The 15,109-nt window shown below is 46.4% G+C and overlaps 1 protein-coding gene across 6 annotated transcripts in view; it reads right to left on the bottom strand.

The window, feature by feature from the left end:
* Positions 1–9,817: 9,817 nt before the first annotated feature.
* The window catches only part of NRF1 (nuclear respiratory factor 1), a 242,709-nt gene continuing 237,417 nt past the window's right edge, over positions 9,818–15,109 (bottom strand). For 5 of the 6 annotated variants that reach the window (XM_063926730.1, XM_063926729.1, XM_063926732.1 and 2 more), the window contains one exon: positions 9,818–13,025. In XM_063926730.1, the coding sequence (XP_063782800.1) occupies positions 12,862–13,025 (164 nt within the window). In that variant the 3' untranslated portion in view covers positions 9,818–12,861. The remainder of the gene's footprint in view (positions 13,026–15,109) is intronic. The other variant, XM_063926733.1, reaches the window with a different exon arrangement.

Here is a 15,109-nt window from a genome sequence, read left to right as displayed (position 1 = left end):
CAGTAGCACATTACATTACACCCCCCATATTACACGCAGTAGCACATTATAGTACACCCCCCCATATTACACGCAGTAGCACATTACATTACACCCCCCCATATTACACGCAGTAGCACATTACATTACATTACACCCCCCCATATTACACGCAGTAGCACATTACATTACACCCCCCCATATTACACGCAGTAGCACATTACATTACACCCCCCATATTACACGCAGTAGTACATTACACTACACCCCCCATATTACACGCAGTAGCACATTACATTACACCCCCCCATATTACACGCAGTAGCACATTACATTACACCCCCCCATATTACACGCAGTAGCACATTACATTACACCCCCCATATTACACGCAGTAGCACATTATAGTACACCCCCCCATATTACACGCAGTAGCACATTACATTACACCCCCCCATATTACACGCAGTAGCACATTACATTACATCCCCCCATATTACACGCAGTAGCACATTACATTACACCCCCCCATATTACACGCAGTAGCACATTACACCCCCCATATTACACGCAGTAGCACATTACATTACATTACACCCCCCCATATTACACGCAGTAGCACATTACATTACATTACACCCCCCCATATTACACGCAGTAGCACATTAGATTACATTACACCCCCCCATATTACACGCAGTAGCACATTACATTACACCCCCCCATATTACACGCAGTAGCACATTACACCCCCCATATTACACGCAGTAGTACATTACACTACACCCCCCATATTACACGCAGTAGCACATTACATTACACCCCCCCATATTACACGCAGTAGCACATTACATTACACCCCCCATATTACACGCAGTAGCACATTATAGTACACCCCCCCATATTACACGCAGTAGCACATTACATTACACCCCCCCATATTACACGCAGTAGCACATTACATTACACCCCCCCATATTACACGCAGTAGTACATTACATTACACTCCCCCATATTACACGCAGTAGCACATTACATTACCCCCCCCCCCATATTACAGCAGTAGCACATTACACTACACCCCCCCCCCCCCATGTTACACACAGCACCACATTACATTAGACCCCCCAATAACCCCCAGCAGACACAGTACACACCTGGTTTGTTGCTCCCTGAGTCCCTCCTGTGAAGAGCAGGGAGTGTGTGGTGGGGGAGGTAGCACAGGGCAGACACAACCAGGAGCAGGAAGGCTGGGCTGTGTCATGCTGCCTACTGTACTGTTAGTGTGGTGGGCGGGGCCAGCCACCGAGATGCAGAGGTCATGTGCTCCCCTGTAAACTACGGGGGGTGGTTGCTGTGCACAGTCTTCACATCCTGCTGCAGCCAGAGCTCTCACAGGACACAGTCTGCCTCTCCCCTGCTGGCCCCGCCCCCCGCATTTCCGGACTTGCTCATGCGCAGTCCGAATTTACGGGACGGAGACTCGAAAATCGGGAGGGCTGACAAGGTATGCGGGGCAGCGGGAGGCTCATGCAAAAATCGGGAGCCTCCCGCTGAATGCGGGAGGGTAGGCAAGCCTGCTCCTCCCCCTATGACCCTCCTCCAGACCTCAGTTAAGATACTGTGCCCGGAAGAGCTGACACAATAAGGAAGGATTTTGAATCCCGGGTAAGACTCATACCAGCCACACCGTACAACTCGTGATATGAACCCCGGTTAACAGTATGATAACAACGGAGCCTCTGAACAGATGGCTCGCAATAACAACCCGATTTGTGGAACAATAACTATTTACAAGTATTGCAGACAATCCGCACTTGGGATGGGCGCCCAGCATCCACTACGGACTACGAGAAATAGAATTACCGGTGAGTAAATTCTTATTTTCTCTGACGCCCTAGTGGATGCTGGGGACTCCGTAAGGACCATGGGGATTATACCAAAGCTCCCAAACGGGCGGGAGAGTGCGGATGACTCTGCAGCACCGAATGAGCAAACTCAAGGTCCTCCTCAGCCAGGGTATCAAATTTGTAAAATTTAGCAAAAAAGTGTTAGACCCTGACCAAGTAGCCGCTCTGCAAAGTTGCAGTGCCGAGACCCCTCGGGCAGCCGCCCAAGATGAGCCCACCTTCCTTGTGGAGTGGGCTTTTACTGATTTTGGCTGCGGTAGTCCTACCGCAGAATGCGCAAGCTGAATAGTGTTACAAATCCAGCGAGCAATGGTCTGCTTAGAAGCAGGAGCACCCAGCTTATTGGGTGCATACAGGATAAACAGCGAATCAGTTTTCCTGACTCCAGCCGTCCTGGAAACATAAATTTTCAGGGCCCTGACTACGTCCAGCAACTTGGAATCCTCCAAGTCCCTAGTAGCCGCAGGCACCACAATAGGTTGGTTCAAGTGAAACGCTGATACCACCTTCGGGAGAAACTGAGGACGAGTCCTCAACTCTGCCCTATCCATATGGAAAATCAGATAAGGGCTTTTACACGACAAAGCCGCCAATTCTGATACACGCCTGGCCGAAGCCAGGGCCAACAACATGACCACTTTCCACGTGAGATATTTCAAATCCACGGTTTTAAGTGGCTCGAACCAATGTGACCTCAGGAATACCAAAACCACATTGAGATCCCAAGGTGCCACAGGAGGCACGTAAAGAGGCTGAATATGCAGAACTCCCTTGACAAAAGTCTGAACTTCAGGCAACGAAGCCAGTTCCTTTTGAAAGAAAATCGACAGAGCCGAAATCTGGACCTTAATGGACCCCAATTTGAGGCCCATCGTCATCCCTGCTTGCAGGAAATGACCCAGTTGAAATTCCTCCGTTGGGGCCTTCCTGGCCTCACACCAAGCCACATATTTCCGCCAAATGCGGTGATAGTGGGTTGCAGTCACATCCTTCCTGGCCTTGATCAGGGTAGGAATGACTTCCTCCGGAATACCTTTTTCCTTCAGGATACGGTGTTCAACCGACATGCCGTCTAACGCAGCCGCGGTAAGTCTTGGAACAGGCAGGGCCCCTGCTGCAGCAGGTCCCGCCTTAGCGGTAGAGGCCATGGGTCCTCTGAGAGCATCTCTTGAAGTTCCGGGTACCAAGTTCTTCTTGGCCAATCCGGAACCACGAGTATAGTTCTCACTCTTCCCCTTCGTATTATTCTCAGCACCTTGGGAATAAGAGGCAGAGTGGGAAACACGTAAACCGACTGGTACACCCACGGTATCACTAGAGCGTCCACAGCTATCGCCTGAGAGTCCCTTGACCTGGCGCAATATCTTTTTAGCTTTTTGTTGAGGCGGGACGCCATTATATCCACCTGTGGTCTTTCCCAACGGTTTACAATCAATCGGAAGACTTCTGGATGAAGCCCCCACTCTCCCGGGTGAAGGTCGTGTCTGCTGAGGAAGTCTGCTTCCCAGTTGTCCACACCCGGAATGAACACTGCTGACAGTGCTAGCACGTGATTTTCCGCCCATCGGAGAATCCTTGTGGCTTCTGCCATTGCCCTCCTGCTTCTTGTGCCGCCCTGTCTGTTTACATGGGCGACCGCCGTGATGTTGTCTGATTGGATCAGAACCGGTTTGTTTTGAAGCAGGGGAGTTGCTTGGCATAGGGCATTGTAAATGGCTCTTAGCTCCAGGATATTTATGTGTAGTGAAATCTCCTGATTTGACCACAGCCCTTGGAAATTTCTTCCCTGTGTGACTGCTCCCCAGCCCCGAAGGCTGGCATCCGTGGTCACCAGGACCCAGTCCTGTATTCCGAATCTGCGGCCCTCTAGTAGATGAGCCCTCTGCAGCCACCACAGTAGTGACACCCTGGTCCTTGCCGACAGGGTTATCCGCTGCTGCATCTGGAGATGTGACCCGGACCAGTGGTCCAACAGGTCCCACTGGAAAATCCTTGCGTGGAACCTTCCGAATGGAATTGCTTCGTACGAAGCTACCATTTTTCCCAGGACTCGCGTGCATTGATGTACCGACACCTGTCCTGGTTTTAGGAGGTTTCTGACTAGAGATGACAACTCCTCGGCTTTTTCCACTGGAAGAAACACTTTTTTCTGGTCTGTGTCCAGAATCATTCCCAGGAACAGAAGACGTGTCGTCGGGACCAGCTGTGACTTTGGGATATTGAGAATCCAGCCGTGCTGCTGCAGCACTTCCCAAGAAAGTGCTACCCCCACTAACAACTGTTCCTTGGACCTCGCCTTTATCAGGAGATCGTCCAAGTAGGGGATAATTAAAACCCCCTTCTTCCGAAGGAGTATCATCATTTCGGCCATTACCTTGGTAAAGACCCTCGGTGCCGTGGATAACCCAAACGGCAGCGTCTGGAACTGATAGTGACAGTCCTGTACCACAAACCTGAGGTACTCCTGGTGAGGAGGGTAAATGGGGACATGCAGGTAGGCATCCTTGATGTCCAGGGAGACCATGTAATCCCCCTCGTCCAGGCTCACAATAACCGCCCTGAGCGATTCCATCTTGAACTTGAATCTTTTGATATATGTGTTCAAGGATTTTAAATTTAAGATGGGTCTCACCGAACCGTCCGGTTTCGGTACCACAAACATTGTGGAATAGTAACTCTTTCCTTGTTGAAGGAGGGGTACCTTGACAATCACTTGCTGTGAATACAGTTTTTGGATAGCCACCAACACTGCCTCCCTGGCAGAGGGAGTTGCTGGTAAGGCAGATTTTAGGAAACGGCGGGGGGGAGACGCCTCGAATTCCAGCCTGTACCCCTGAGATACTACTTGAAGGATCCAGGTATCCACCTGTGAGAGCCCACTGTGCGCTGAAATTTCTGAGACGGGCCCCCACCGTACCCGGGTCCGCCTGTGAAGCCCCAGCGTCATGCTGTGGACTTACCGGACGCGGGGGAAGACTTCTGCTTTTGGGAACTGGCTGTATGCTGCAGTTTTTACCCTCTACCTTTGCCTCTCGGCAGAAAGGATGCGCCTCTAGCCCTCTTGTTTTTATGGGGCCGAAAGGACTGTACTTGATAATATGGTGCTTTCTTTTGCTGTGGGGTAGCCTGTGGCAAAAATGTCGATTTCCCAGCCGTAGCTGTGGAAACGAGATCTGAAAGACCATCCCCAAACAGTTCCACCCCCTTATAAGGCAAAACTTCCATGTGCCTTTTTGAATCGGCATCACCTGACCACTGCCGAGTCCATAACCCCCTTCTGGCGGCAATGGACATTGCGCTTATTTTTGATGGCAGCCGGCAAATATCCCTCTGTGCATCACGCATGTATAAGACAGCGTCTTTTATATGCTCTATTGTCAGCAAAATATTGTCCCTATCCAGAGTATCAATATTATCCGACAGGGAATCTGACCACGCAGCAGCAGCACTGCACATCCATGCCGATGCAATCGCTGGTCGCAATATAATGCCCGTGTGAGTATATATAGCTTTTAGGGTAGCCTCCTGCTTTCTCTCAGCAGGTTCCTTTAGGGCGGCCGTATCCGGAGACGGTAGTGCCACCTTTTTTGATAAACGTGTAAGCGCTTTATCTACCCTAGGGGGTGTTTCCCAACGTGACCTATCCTCTGGCGGGAAAGGGTACGCTGCCAATAACCGTTCAGAAATTATCAATTTCTTATCGGGGGAAGTCCACGCTTCCTCACACACCTCATTTAATTCCTCAGATGCAGGAAAAACTACTGGTAGTTTTTTCTCACCAACATAATACCCTTTTTTGTGGTACTTGGGGTACTATCAGAAATGTGTAATACATTTTTTATTGCCTCAATCATGTAACGGGTGTCCCTATTGGAAGGTACACTAGTCTCATCATCGTCGACACTGGAGTCGGTATCCGTGTCAACATCTGTGTCTGCCATCTGAGGTAGCGGGTGTTTTAAAGCCCCTGATGACATTTGAGACGCTTGGACAGGCACAAGCTGAGTAGCCGGCTGTCCTATGTCGTCAAACCTTTTATGTAAGGAGCTGACACTGTCACGTAATTCCTTCCATAAGTCCATCCACACAGGTGTCGATCCCGCAGGGGGTGACATCACATTCACAGGCATTTGCTCTGCCTCCACATCATTATCCTCATCATAGATGTCGACACAGCAGTACCGACACAGCACACACACAGGGAATGCTCTGACAGAGGACAGAACCCCACAAAGCTTTGCCAGCCAAGGTGTTAATATTGCTGCTCAGGGCACCCCCCCCCCCCCCAGCGCCCTGCACCCATCAGTGACCGGAGTGTGTGGTGTGCATGAGGAGCAATGGCGCACAGCTGCAGTGCTGTGCGCTACCTTGGAGAAGACAGAAGTCTTCAGCCGCCGATTTTCCGGACACTTCTTGCTTCTGGCTCTGTAAGGGGGACGGCGGCGCGGCTCCGGGACCGGACGACGAGGTCGGGTCCTGTGTGCGATCCCTCTGGAGCTAATGGTGTCCAGTAGCCTAAGAAGCCCAAGCTACCACCAGTTAGGTAGGTTCGCTTCTTCTCCCCTTAGTCCCTCGTTGCAGTGAGCCTGTTGCCAGCAGGTCTCACTGTAAAATAAAAAACCTAAAATATACTTTCTTTCTAGGAGCTCAGGAGAGCCTCCTAGTGTGCATCCAGCTCGGCCGGGCACAGAAATCTAACTGAGGTCTGGAGGAGGGTCATAGGGGGAGGAGCCAGTGCACACCAGATAGTCCTGAATCTTTCTTTAATTGTGCCCAGTCTCCTGCGGAGCAGTCTATTCCCCATGGTCCTTACGGAGTCCCCAGCATCCACTAGGACGTCAGAGAAAAGGGGGACGCTGTCTGCTGTAATGTATGAAGGGGCTCTACTGTGCAGCGTAATTTGAATAATGGAGACTACTGTGCACCGTAGTATGAATTGCTATTATTTTGTGGCCACGCCCCTTCTCCATGAAGCCACGCCCCTATATATTTTTTGCACGCCTACAGCGCGCACTGCCCCTATCTTGCATGGGGGGGGGGGGCGCGCCAATGTCGTTTCTTGCAGACAGCGCTAAAATGCCTAGTTACGGCACTGTTGACGATAACCTGATTTTGACACAATTTTTGTATTGCGTCGCAAACTACCTCCCTGTCCGGAAGAAAAGCTGGTAAGACCGATTTGAAAAACTGGCGAGGGGGGACATCTTGAAACTCCAGCTTGTACCCTTGGGATACTATTTGTAAAATCCAAGGGTCTAGGTTCAAACGAACCCAAAACTGACTGAAGAGTTTTAGACGGACCCCACCGGTGCGGACTCCCGCACAGGAGCCCCAACGTCATGCGGTGGAATTGGCAGAAGCCTGGGAGGACTTCTGCTCCTGGAAGCCTGACAGGGCTGGAGATCGTTTATCTCTTCCCCTTCCTCTAGTAGCAAGGAAGGAAGAACCTCAGCCCTTTCTGAATCTATTGGGCCGAAAGGATTGCATCTGATAATGGTGCGGTTTCTTTTGTTGTGGAGGAACATAAGGTAAAAAGGATGACTTACCCGCGGTAGCCGTCGATACCAAATCATCAAGGCCGTCTCCAAATAAGGCCTTACCTTTATATGGTAGAGATTCCATACTTTTCTTGAAATCAGCATCAGCATTCCATTGGTGAATCCACAACGCACGCCTAGCTGAGACAGCCATGGCATCGGCCTTTGATCCCAAAAGACCAATATCACTCACAGCTTCCTTTAACCGCCACAATCATGTACTGAATGCTTTTAGCCAATTTTGGGTCTAACTTGGAATCGCTATAGTCGACACTGGAATCAGTGTCCGTGTCGGTAGCAGTGTCTGTCAACTGGGCCAATGTACGTTTTTGTGACCCTGAGGGGATCTGACTTTGGAATAACACATCTTTCACAGATTTCTTCCATGCCTGGGTCTGCGACTCAGACTTATCTAGCCTCTTACTAATAAGAGCCACATTAGCATTCAAAGCGTTCAACACATTTACCCAATCAGGTGTCGGCGGTGCCGACAGGGTCACCCCCGCAGCCGTCTGTGACCCTAATACAGCCTCCTCCTGGGAAGAGCCTTCAGCCTCAGACATGTCAACACTCATGCACCAAACACCCACAGACACTCCAGGCATATAGGGGACAGACCCACAGTAAAGTCTGTCAGAGAGACACAGAGAGGATTTGCCAGCTCACAACCCTGTGCTGAGAAAACGGGTCTGAAAGCGCCAAGACAATGCTTCAGACCTATAGCGCTTTTATCACATATATATATATATATATATATATATATATATATATATATATATATATATATATTGCACCAATTATATGCCTCCCCCCTCCGTTTTGCACCCCTGGTACTTGTCAGTGAGGAGGACCAGGGTTTCTGCAGCTTGTGGAGAGGAAATGGCGCCGTGAGCGGTGAGGAAGAAGCTCCACCCCTTAATGGCGCGCTTCTATCCCGCTCTTCTCAATATTTACACTGGCGGGGGTCGGGACAGTGCCGCGGCACTAATGTCCCCTCTTGCCTGTGGGCTTAATGAGCATGTTTCTTTAGCTGCCCAGGGCGGTGCCCCCCCCCCCCCCCCGCAGTGCTGTGAGTGTGGGAGCTTGGCGCGCAGCGTCTGCCCGCTGCGCGGTACCTCATTAAATGCCGTCATTGAAGTTGAAGTCTTCTTTTCTTCGGTTACTCAACTGTCTTCTGACTCTGAAAGGGGGTGACGGCAGGCTGTGGGAGCGAGCATCTGAGCGTACCCAGCGATCAAACCCTCAGGAGCTAATGGTGTCCTGTAAACAGAAGCAGAGCCCTTGAACTCACTGGAAGTGGGTCATACTTCTCTCCCCTAAGTCCCACGAAGCAGGGAGACTGTTGCCAGCAGCCTCCCTGAACATAAAAAACCTAACAAAAAAGTATTTTCAGAGAAACTCAGTAGAGCTCCCTGTAGTGCGTCCAGTCTCACTGGGCACAATTCTAAAACTGGAGTCTGGAGGAGGGGCATAGAGGGAGGAGCCAGTACACACCCTTTCAAAGTCTTAAAGTGCCCATGTCTCCTGCGGATCCCGTCTATACCCCATGGTTCGAATGGTGACCCCCAGCATCCTCTAGGACGTATGAGAAATAACTATTTTCATAAATTCCAAGTCTTCTGTTATTAACAAAATGCCTACGTTGTGTAGGTGCTGCATAAATATTTACAAATATTGATGTTAGAATAGAATCAGCCCATAAAAGTGCCAAAATATATTTAGCAGGGAAGGGGTTAAGTGCTCAAGGAGGTCCCTCTGTGATTGGCAGCTGCAGTAAGATTATCTTCCGGCAGCCAGCTATTATGTGTTTCTAACTGGTCGCATTGTTTGCGACCAAGTCATATAACTCACAGTCTGGTGTGGTCGCAAACTATGCAATAAAATATTCAATTTGTGCATCTCTGGCAATTCTTCTTCTGTCTATAACGCAGTATCAGTGTCACAATCTCATGGATGGCTATCGTGGATGCTGACCCGTACTTTAGGAGTGGCTGATACCAAGAAAAGAGGTGCAGAGTAATGTGACAATGGGTTTTAACAGGGACCCCTGCATGACGTAGTCGTCAGACTGGGATCAGTATTGGATGGGAAAACTCAGGTACAGGGAAGAGGCAGGATAAAGGACACAGGATTTACAGGTATTGGGAACAGAGCCTAAGAAACATACAAGGAAGTACTGAGACTATAACGCTTGACTACGGTTTGGGAGCCTATACTCTGGCACTTATCAGTGCGCACAGACTTCCTTTTATAGGGAGGAAATTCAAATTTTGCACCAAACGTGACATCACGTTTGGTGCGCATACCCCTTTAAATTTCAAACAGGTCAAAGCACACATCCTCACTGTCCCCACAATTTAAGGCTCACTCCGATAGTAAATCACACACAAATATGTTCAACAGTTTATTTGCTCAATGTAGCGCACACTGAGAGAATGGGAAACTGGAAATCATGTCATGGTAACTCCTTTTTCATTGCAGATTTTTTTTTCAGTAAAACAACTGTGTTGCAGTTTTAAGCTATAATCCTATATATAAATGTTTCTCTAAACCACATACAATTTATGAAACAAAGAAACATTTGCTATACAGGTAACAATGTACATAAACACCAGAGTTACTGAGAGGTACAGAATGTTCCTAAAACCCTGGTGGTAACACTCTTCAACACTGCTGTATCTGCTGGAGTGGGATAGATTTCCAAGGGCACAAACAAATGGAAGGAAACAAAGAAATAGAAAATAAAACTCTGCCCTGTTCCCCCCACCCCATCCCAAACAAACAAACAAACAATAATAATAATAATATACAAAGTTTGCTCAAGCATGATAAGAACTTATCTGGGTCGGTTTTAGGAACAAAGCATGGATGGGATTTCTCTCACATAGCATCCTTTAAAGTTACCACAATTACTGAGTAGTATTAGCATTTTACACACAGAAATACATTGTGAGCTTTAAATCACAAACTGTGCAGCCCTGGACAGTCTAGGCTGGACAGTTGACCCTATCTGACCTCACATTGCATCACAGCCACACTGCAGCAAGTCTCTGCTGATGGATGGGAAATCATGGAGTATTAAAACAACTTGCGTTTATTACCTTCATACAATGATCTCTACTAACATCAACATGTAAGTCTTAAGTCATGATTCAAAATTTAAAAGACATCATAGAAAGATAAAAACATACACTGAACATTGTAAACCAGTTCTAAAGTTTAGATCTAAAATCAAAACAAAAAATAAAGTGTATTGAAAGGGTAACAAAGACCTTACGTAAAAAGCAGCAGCATATTCCATGTGCTGATGTTTACTTTGCAATCTCCTCTTGGTCATACATGAAACTAAAGGGCCCTACACACTTAGCGATTACAATGAAAGATATAAACGAGATATCGTTCATATCGTTCAGTGTGCAGGCACCAACGATGAAGGATGTGCGGCCCCGCGCTCGTTCATCGTTGGTGCCGGGCCGTTTATACATGTATGCCAAAATGGACAATCTCGTCCATATTAGCATGCATTGCTATGGAACCGGGTGACGGGGGGAGTAAAGAAACTTCACGCCCCCATCACCTCATCCACCCCCGGGTCGGCTGTCAGGCGTATTGGCCATCGGACATCTCGACGGCAAATCTGCCAGTGTGTAGGGCCCATAAGCAGAAAATCATGGCCAAAGACAAAGCTAAATTGGGCAAACAGATCCTTAGGGGTATATTTACTAAAGTGTGTGTGTTTTTAGAAGTTGAGATGTTGTCCATAGCAACCAATCAGATTCAACTTATTTATCTAGCACCTTCTAGTAGATAATAGATAGAATCTGATTGGTTGCTATGGGCAAGATCTCCACTTCTGTAAAGCTGCACTGTAGTAAATATACCCCCAGGAATCTGGAAATCCCTGAAAAACAACAGAGAAAGGTCATGTTCCATTATAAACAAAGCATCTCTTTGGCAGTGCAGGAGATAGCAAACATAATTAATCACCAGTAATGTATATGTACAAATAACAACAATTAAATTGTATACATCCCATTTCAGTCAGAGGGTCAGGACAGTGTAGGAAAATGATCGCTCTCAAAGAAATGGCTAGAATAATATTTTATAGCCCTCTCCTTAAATAGCACCAACAGATCATGTTTTAAGTGTATACTGTTTTGTTAAAGGGAATTACTATGGCTGACAGACTGCAATATTTATCTCTCAAACCAGCTTTTCAGCTAGGGAAATAATTTCCAACCTCTCATAATAGTACAGATTTAAATGGATAAAAGTTTAAACCATGTTGATATGGACGATAGATGGTTAATGTAATTTCAATAAAAAAATAAAATAATCGTTTTGATGTAATAAAATATAACAAATGGGCATGGTAGCCATTGATAGCATACCAGCAGCAGTAATAACAAAATAATAAGGATCACAGAGGCCCTCACACAAATGTGCTCCGTGTTCTACTATATGAGAATCAACACATAACAGCCAAAGAGCACAAACAATTGCAGGATTTACTTCTATCCACCAATACAATGTTCTGAGAACACTTGCCTATACTGTATGTTCAAGTCTATATCCAAGGATTATGTAACAGAGACGTTGTTTAAATAGAACTCTCACCAGATACAAGTATTATACAATTGAAAAGATATTAATCTGACAATTTCCTCGCTAAGCAATGTTCATACGGGCCAGCATTTACTACTACTACAGTGTGTGATTGAGATGCTCTGTGAAAGTCGTGCAATTTAATTGACATTTAGAGTGAGCAAATACTGTACACTTAGAAGTTTTCACCCCAGAATTAGGAAAAGTACACAAAATTCCAGTAGGTTGAAGAGTATGGCGTGATTTTACATTCAGCAACTTGTGACCACGAGATTGCTTGTTGACACAAACCAATATTCTAAATAAGAACGCCACTGCTTGTATTGTCTAAACCTGCAGCAAAACCAGTTGCGCCTTAGTTGTTGGAGGGAACAGTGAATGCAAAACAGTCTCATGGATTTTAAGCCTTACATAAACATTTAGTCCAACAAACGGGCACAATAAAACCAGTAAAGTCTTTGCTTACAAAGTTGTTTGTCATGTTGCCAGTTAACTTTGATGGTGTAAAGCTGTCCATATAGAAGCAAAATGCCATCCAGGAATTCTTCCACATTGCTCTGAATGCCCAAACAAATGCACTTGATGTATTTTATTGAAATAAATTAAATGCTTGAAGAAAAATATTGAGACCAGTACATGAGCAAAACCAAAAGTTTTTTGGGGGGTAGGTAAAGGGGTAGAAAAAGTTAATCTTGCATACTGGAGACCTCTACAACGTCACAGGGATCCAAGCAATGACAAGATTGGCAGATGCCCATAATCACTCCTCCTGAAAACACGGGAATCACGAGCAAGACAAGAAATTATATCACAACTCCTTGGCGACATAGTCACTGTTCCAAAGTAACCACCTCCACTGCCTGACCGTCCACTGTGACTGTAGAGTCAGATATTCTGGCAGTGACCGGCGCCATGGCAACTTGTACAGGTCCGTTACCCTGCGTCAGACTGGTCACCACCGTCTGGTACATGCTGACAGGGATCTGAACTATACCTGAGTAACAAAACAAAACAAAAAAAGTAAGGTTAGTAATAATTCCACAAAATAAAGAAATGAGTGATTGAAAATTCATAGTTTACTGGAAGTATCTACAGTACAATGGAGGTAATTGATAGTGTGTGTAATGACAATGCTGCCTATTGCTTACTGTGAGCATCACAAACGTACACTCAAGGGGTGGCTCAGAGATGTCCTAGTTCTGAACAGTTATTAGGATGCATTGTCATATATATTGTTCCATAGAACAGAGGAGTCCATTGTGTGACGTAACAGGTTCTCCGAAAATCTACAACTCAGAAATGTGCTGCGTTCCAAATGCTAACACAGCCATTTGCTGCAATACAGCCTCTGCTGATCATTCCACCCCCTTCACCCTGGTCAGCAACTTACTAGTGATATCTACATCCATCATCCACAGGTTAATTTATAACAAATGGTCGCTTTCCAATTATTTAGCTGATTTCATGCAAAGTAAGTCTTCATGATATATAAAACAACAAATTGACTAGGAAGTGATAAAATAACAGCTTTTGCTCCAGGTAACAATTACCATACTTACAAGAAAATGAGTGACTGATACATGAGACATGTATTGTCTGTAGTACATAGGAGTTTTTCCTGAGGCAAACACTTAATTTTGCAGAGAAAACAGGATTTTGATACCTACCGGTAAATCCTTTTCTCCTAGTCCGTAGAGGATGCTGGGGTCCACTTCATGGCCATGGGGTATAGACGGTTCTGCAGGAGCCATGGGCACTCTTAAGACTTTTCAATGGGTGTGAACTGGCTCCTCCCTCTATGCCCCTCCTCCAGACCTCAGTTATAGGAACTGTGCCCAGGGAGACTGACATTTCGAGGAAATTATTTACTTTAATACCAGTGGTGAGATACATACCAGCTCAGTGGCGCATCCAGGGGGGGGGTTTCCGAGCACCCAGAAACCCCCCTCCAAAAATAAAAAAACATTTTTATTTTTATTTTTTTTAGCTGCATGAGTATTATTAATGGCTGTCTAGCGTCCTCTGCAGCCTGCTGTCTTCCTGGTGGCACTTGTAAGTGCAGTAAAAGTTTACTTTATTTTAATTATAGTACATATATATACACATGTGCATACATATATACACATGTATATAAATACATATAAACACACACACATGATATATATGTGTATGCATGTTTAATATGCTATGTATATGTGTATATGTATGTGTGTGTGCATATATATATATATATATATATATATATATATATATACATATATATATATACATACACATATACACACACTAGTTTTACGGACCCAACATATACTGGGTCACCTCAGTCCCCACCCCCGTGATTGGCTCCGCCCAGTTCTGGAAACCCCCCCATGCAAATCCTGCGTTTGCCACTGCAGCTCACACCTCAACCATGCTGCACAACATGGCATTCAACATAACACACGCCAACAGGCATGAACCAATTACAGCAACATGCTGAAACTTAGAAAACACAACTTGTGTAACTTTAATAACATAACTGCAGTTAAAGTACGCACTGGGATGGGCGCCCAACATCCTCTACGGACTAGGAGAAAAGGATTTACCGGTAGGTATCAAAATAATGTTTTCTCATACGTCCTAGAGGATGCTGGGGTCCACTTCATGACCATGGGGTTTATACCAAAGCTTCAGTACGGGCTGGAGAGTGCAGATGACCCTGTAGCACAGATTGACCGAACTTGAGGTCTTCATCGGCCAAGGTGCCAAACTTGTAGAATTTTGCAAATGTGTTTGACCCCGACCAAGTAGCCGCTCGGCAAAGTTGATGAGCCCACCTTCCTAGTGGAATGGGCCTTTACCGACGTCGGTAACGGCAATCCAGCCGTAGTATGAGAGTGCTGAATCGTACTTCTGATCAAACGCGTAATAGTCTGCTTGGAAGCAGGACACCCAATCTTGTTGGGAGCATACAGGACAAACAAAGACTCTGTTTTCCGTATTCGAGCTGTTCTAGCGACATAAATCTTCAAAGCCCTAACCACATCTAAAGACTTTGACTCCGTGAACGTGCCAGTAACTACTGGCACCACAATAGGT

Source organism: Pseudophryne corroboree, chromosome 6 (genome assembly GCF_028390025.1).
Source record: "Pseudophryne corroboree isolate aPseCor3 chromosome 6, aPseCor3.hap2, whole genome shotgun sequence".
NCBI lineage: Eukaryota > Metazoa > Chordata > Amphibia > Anura > Myobatrachidae > Pseudophryne > Pseudophryne corroboree.
The sequence above is the reverse complement of the archived record's forward strand: the minus strand, read 5'-3'. Positions and strand labels throughout refer to the sequence as shown.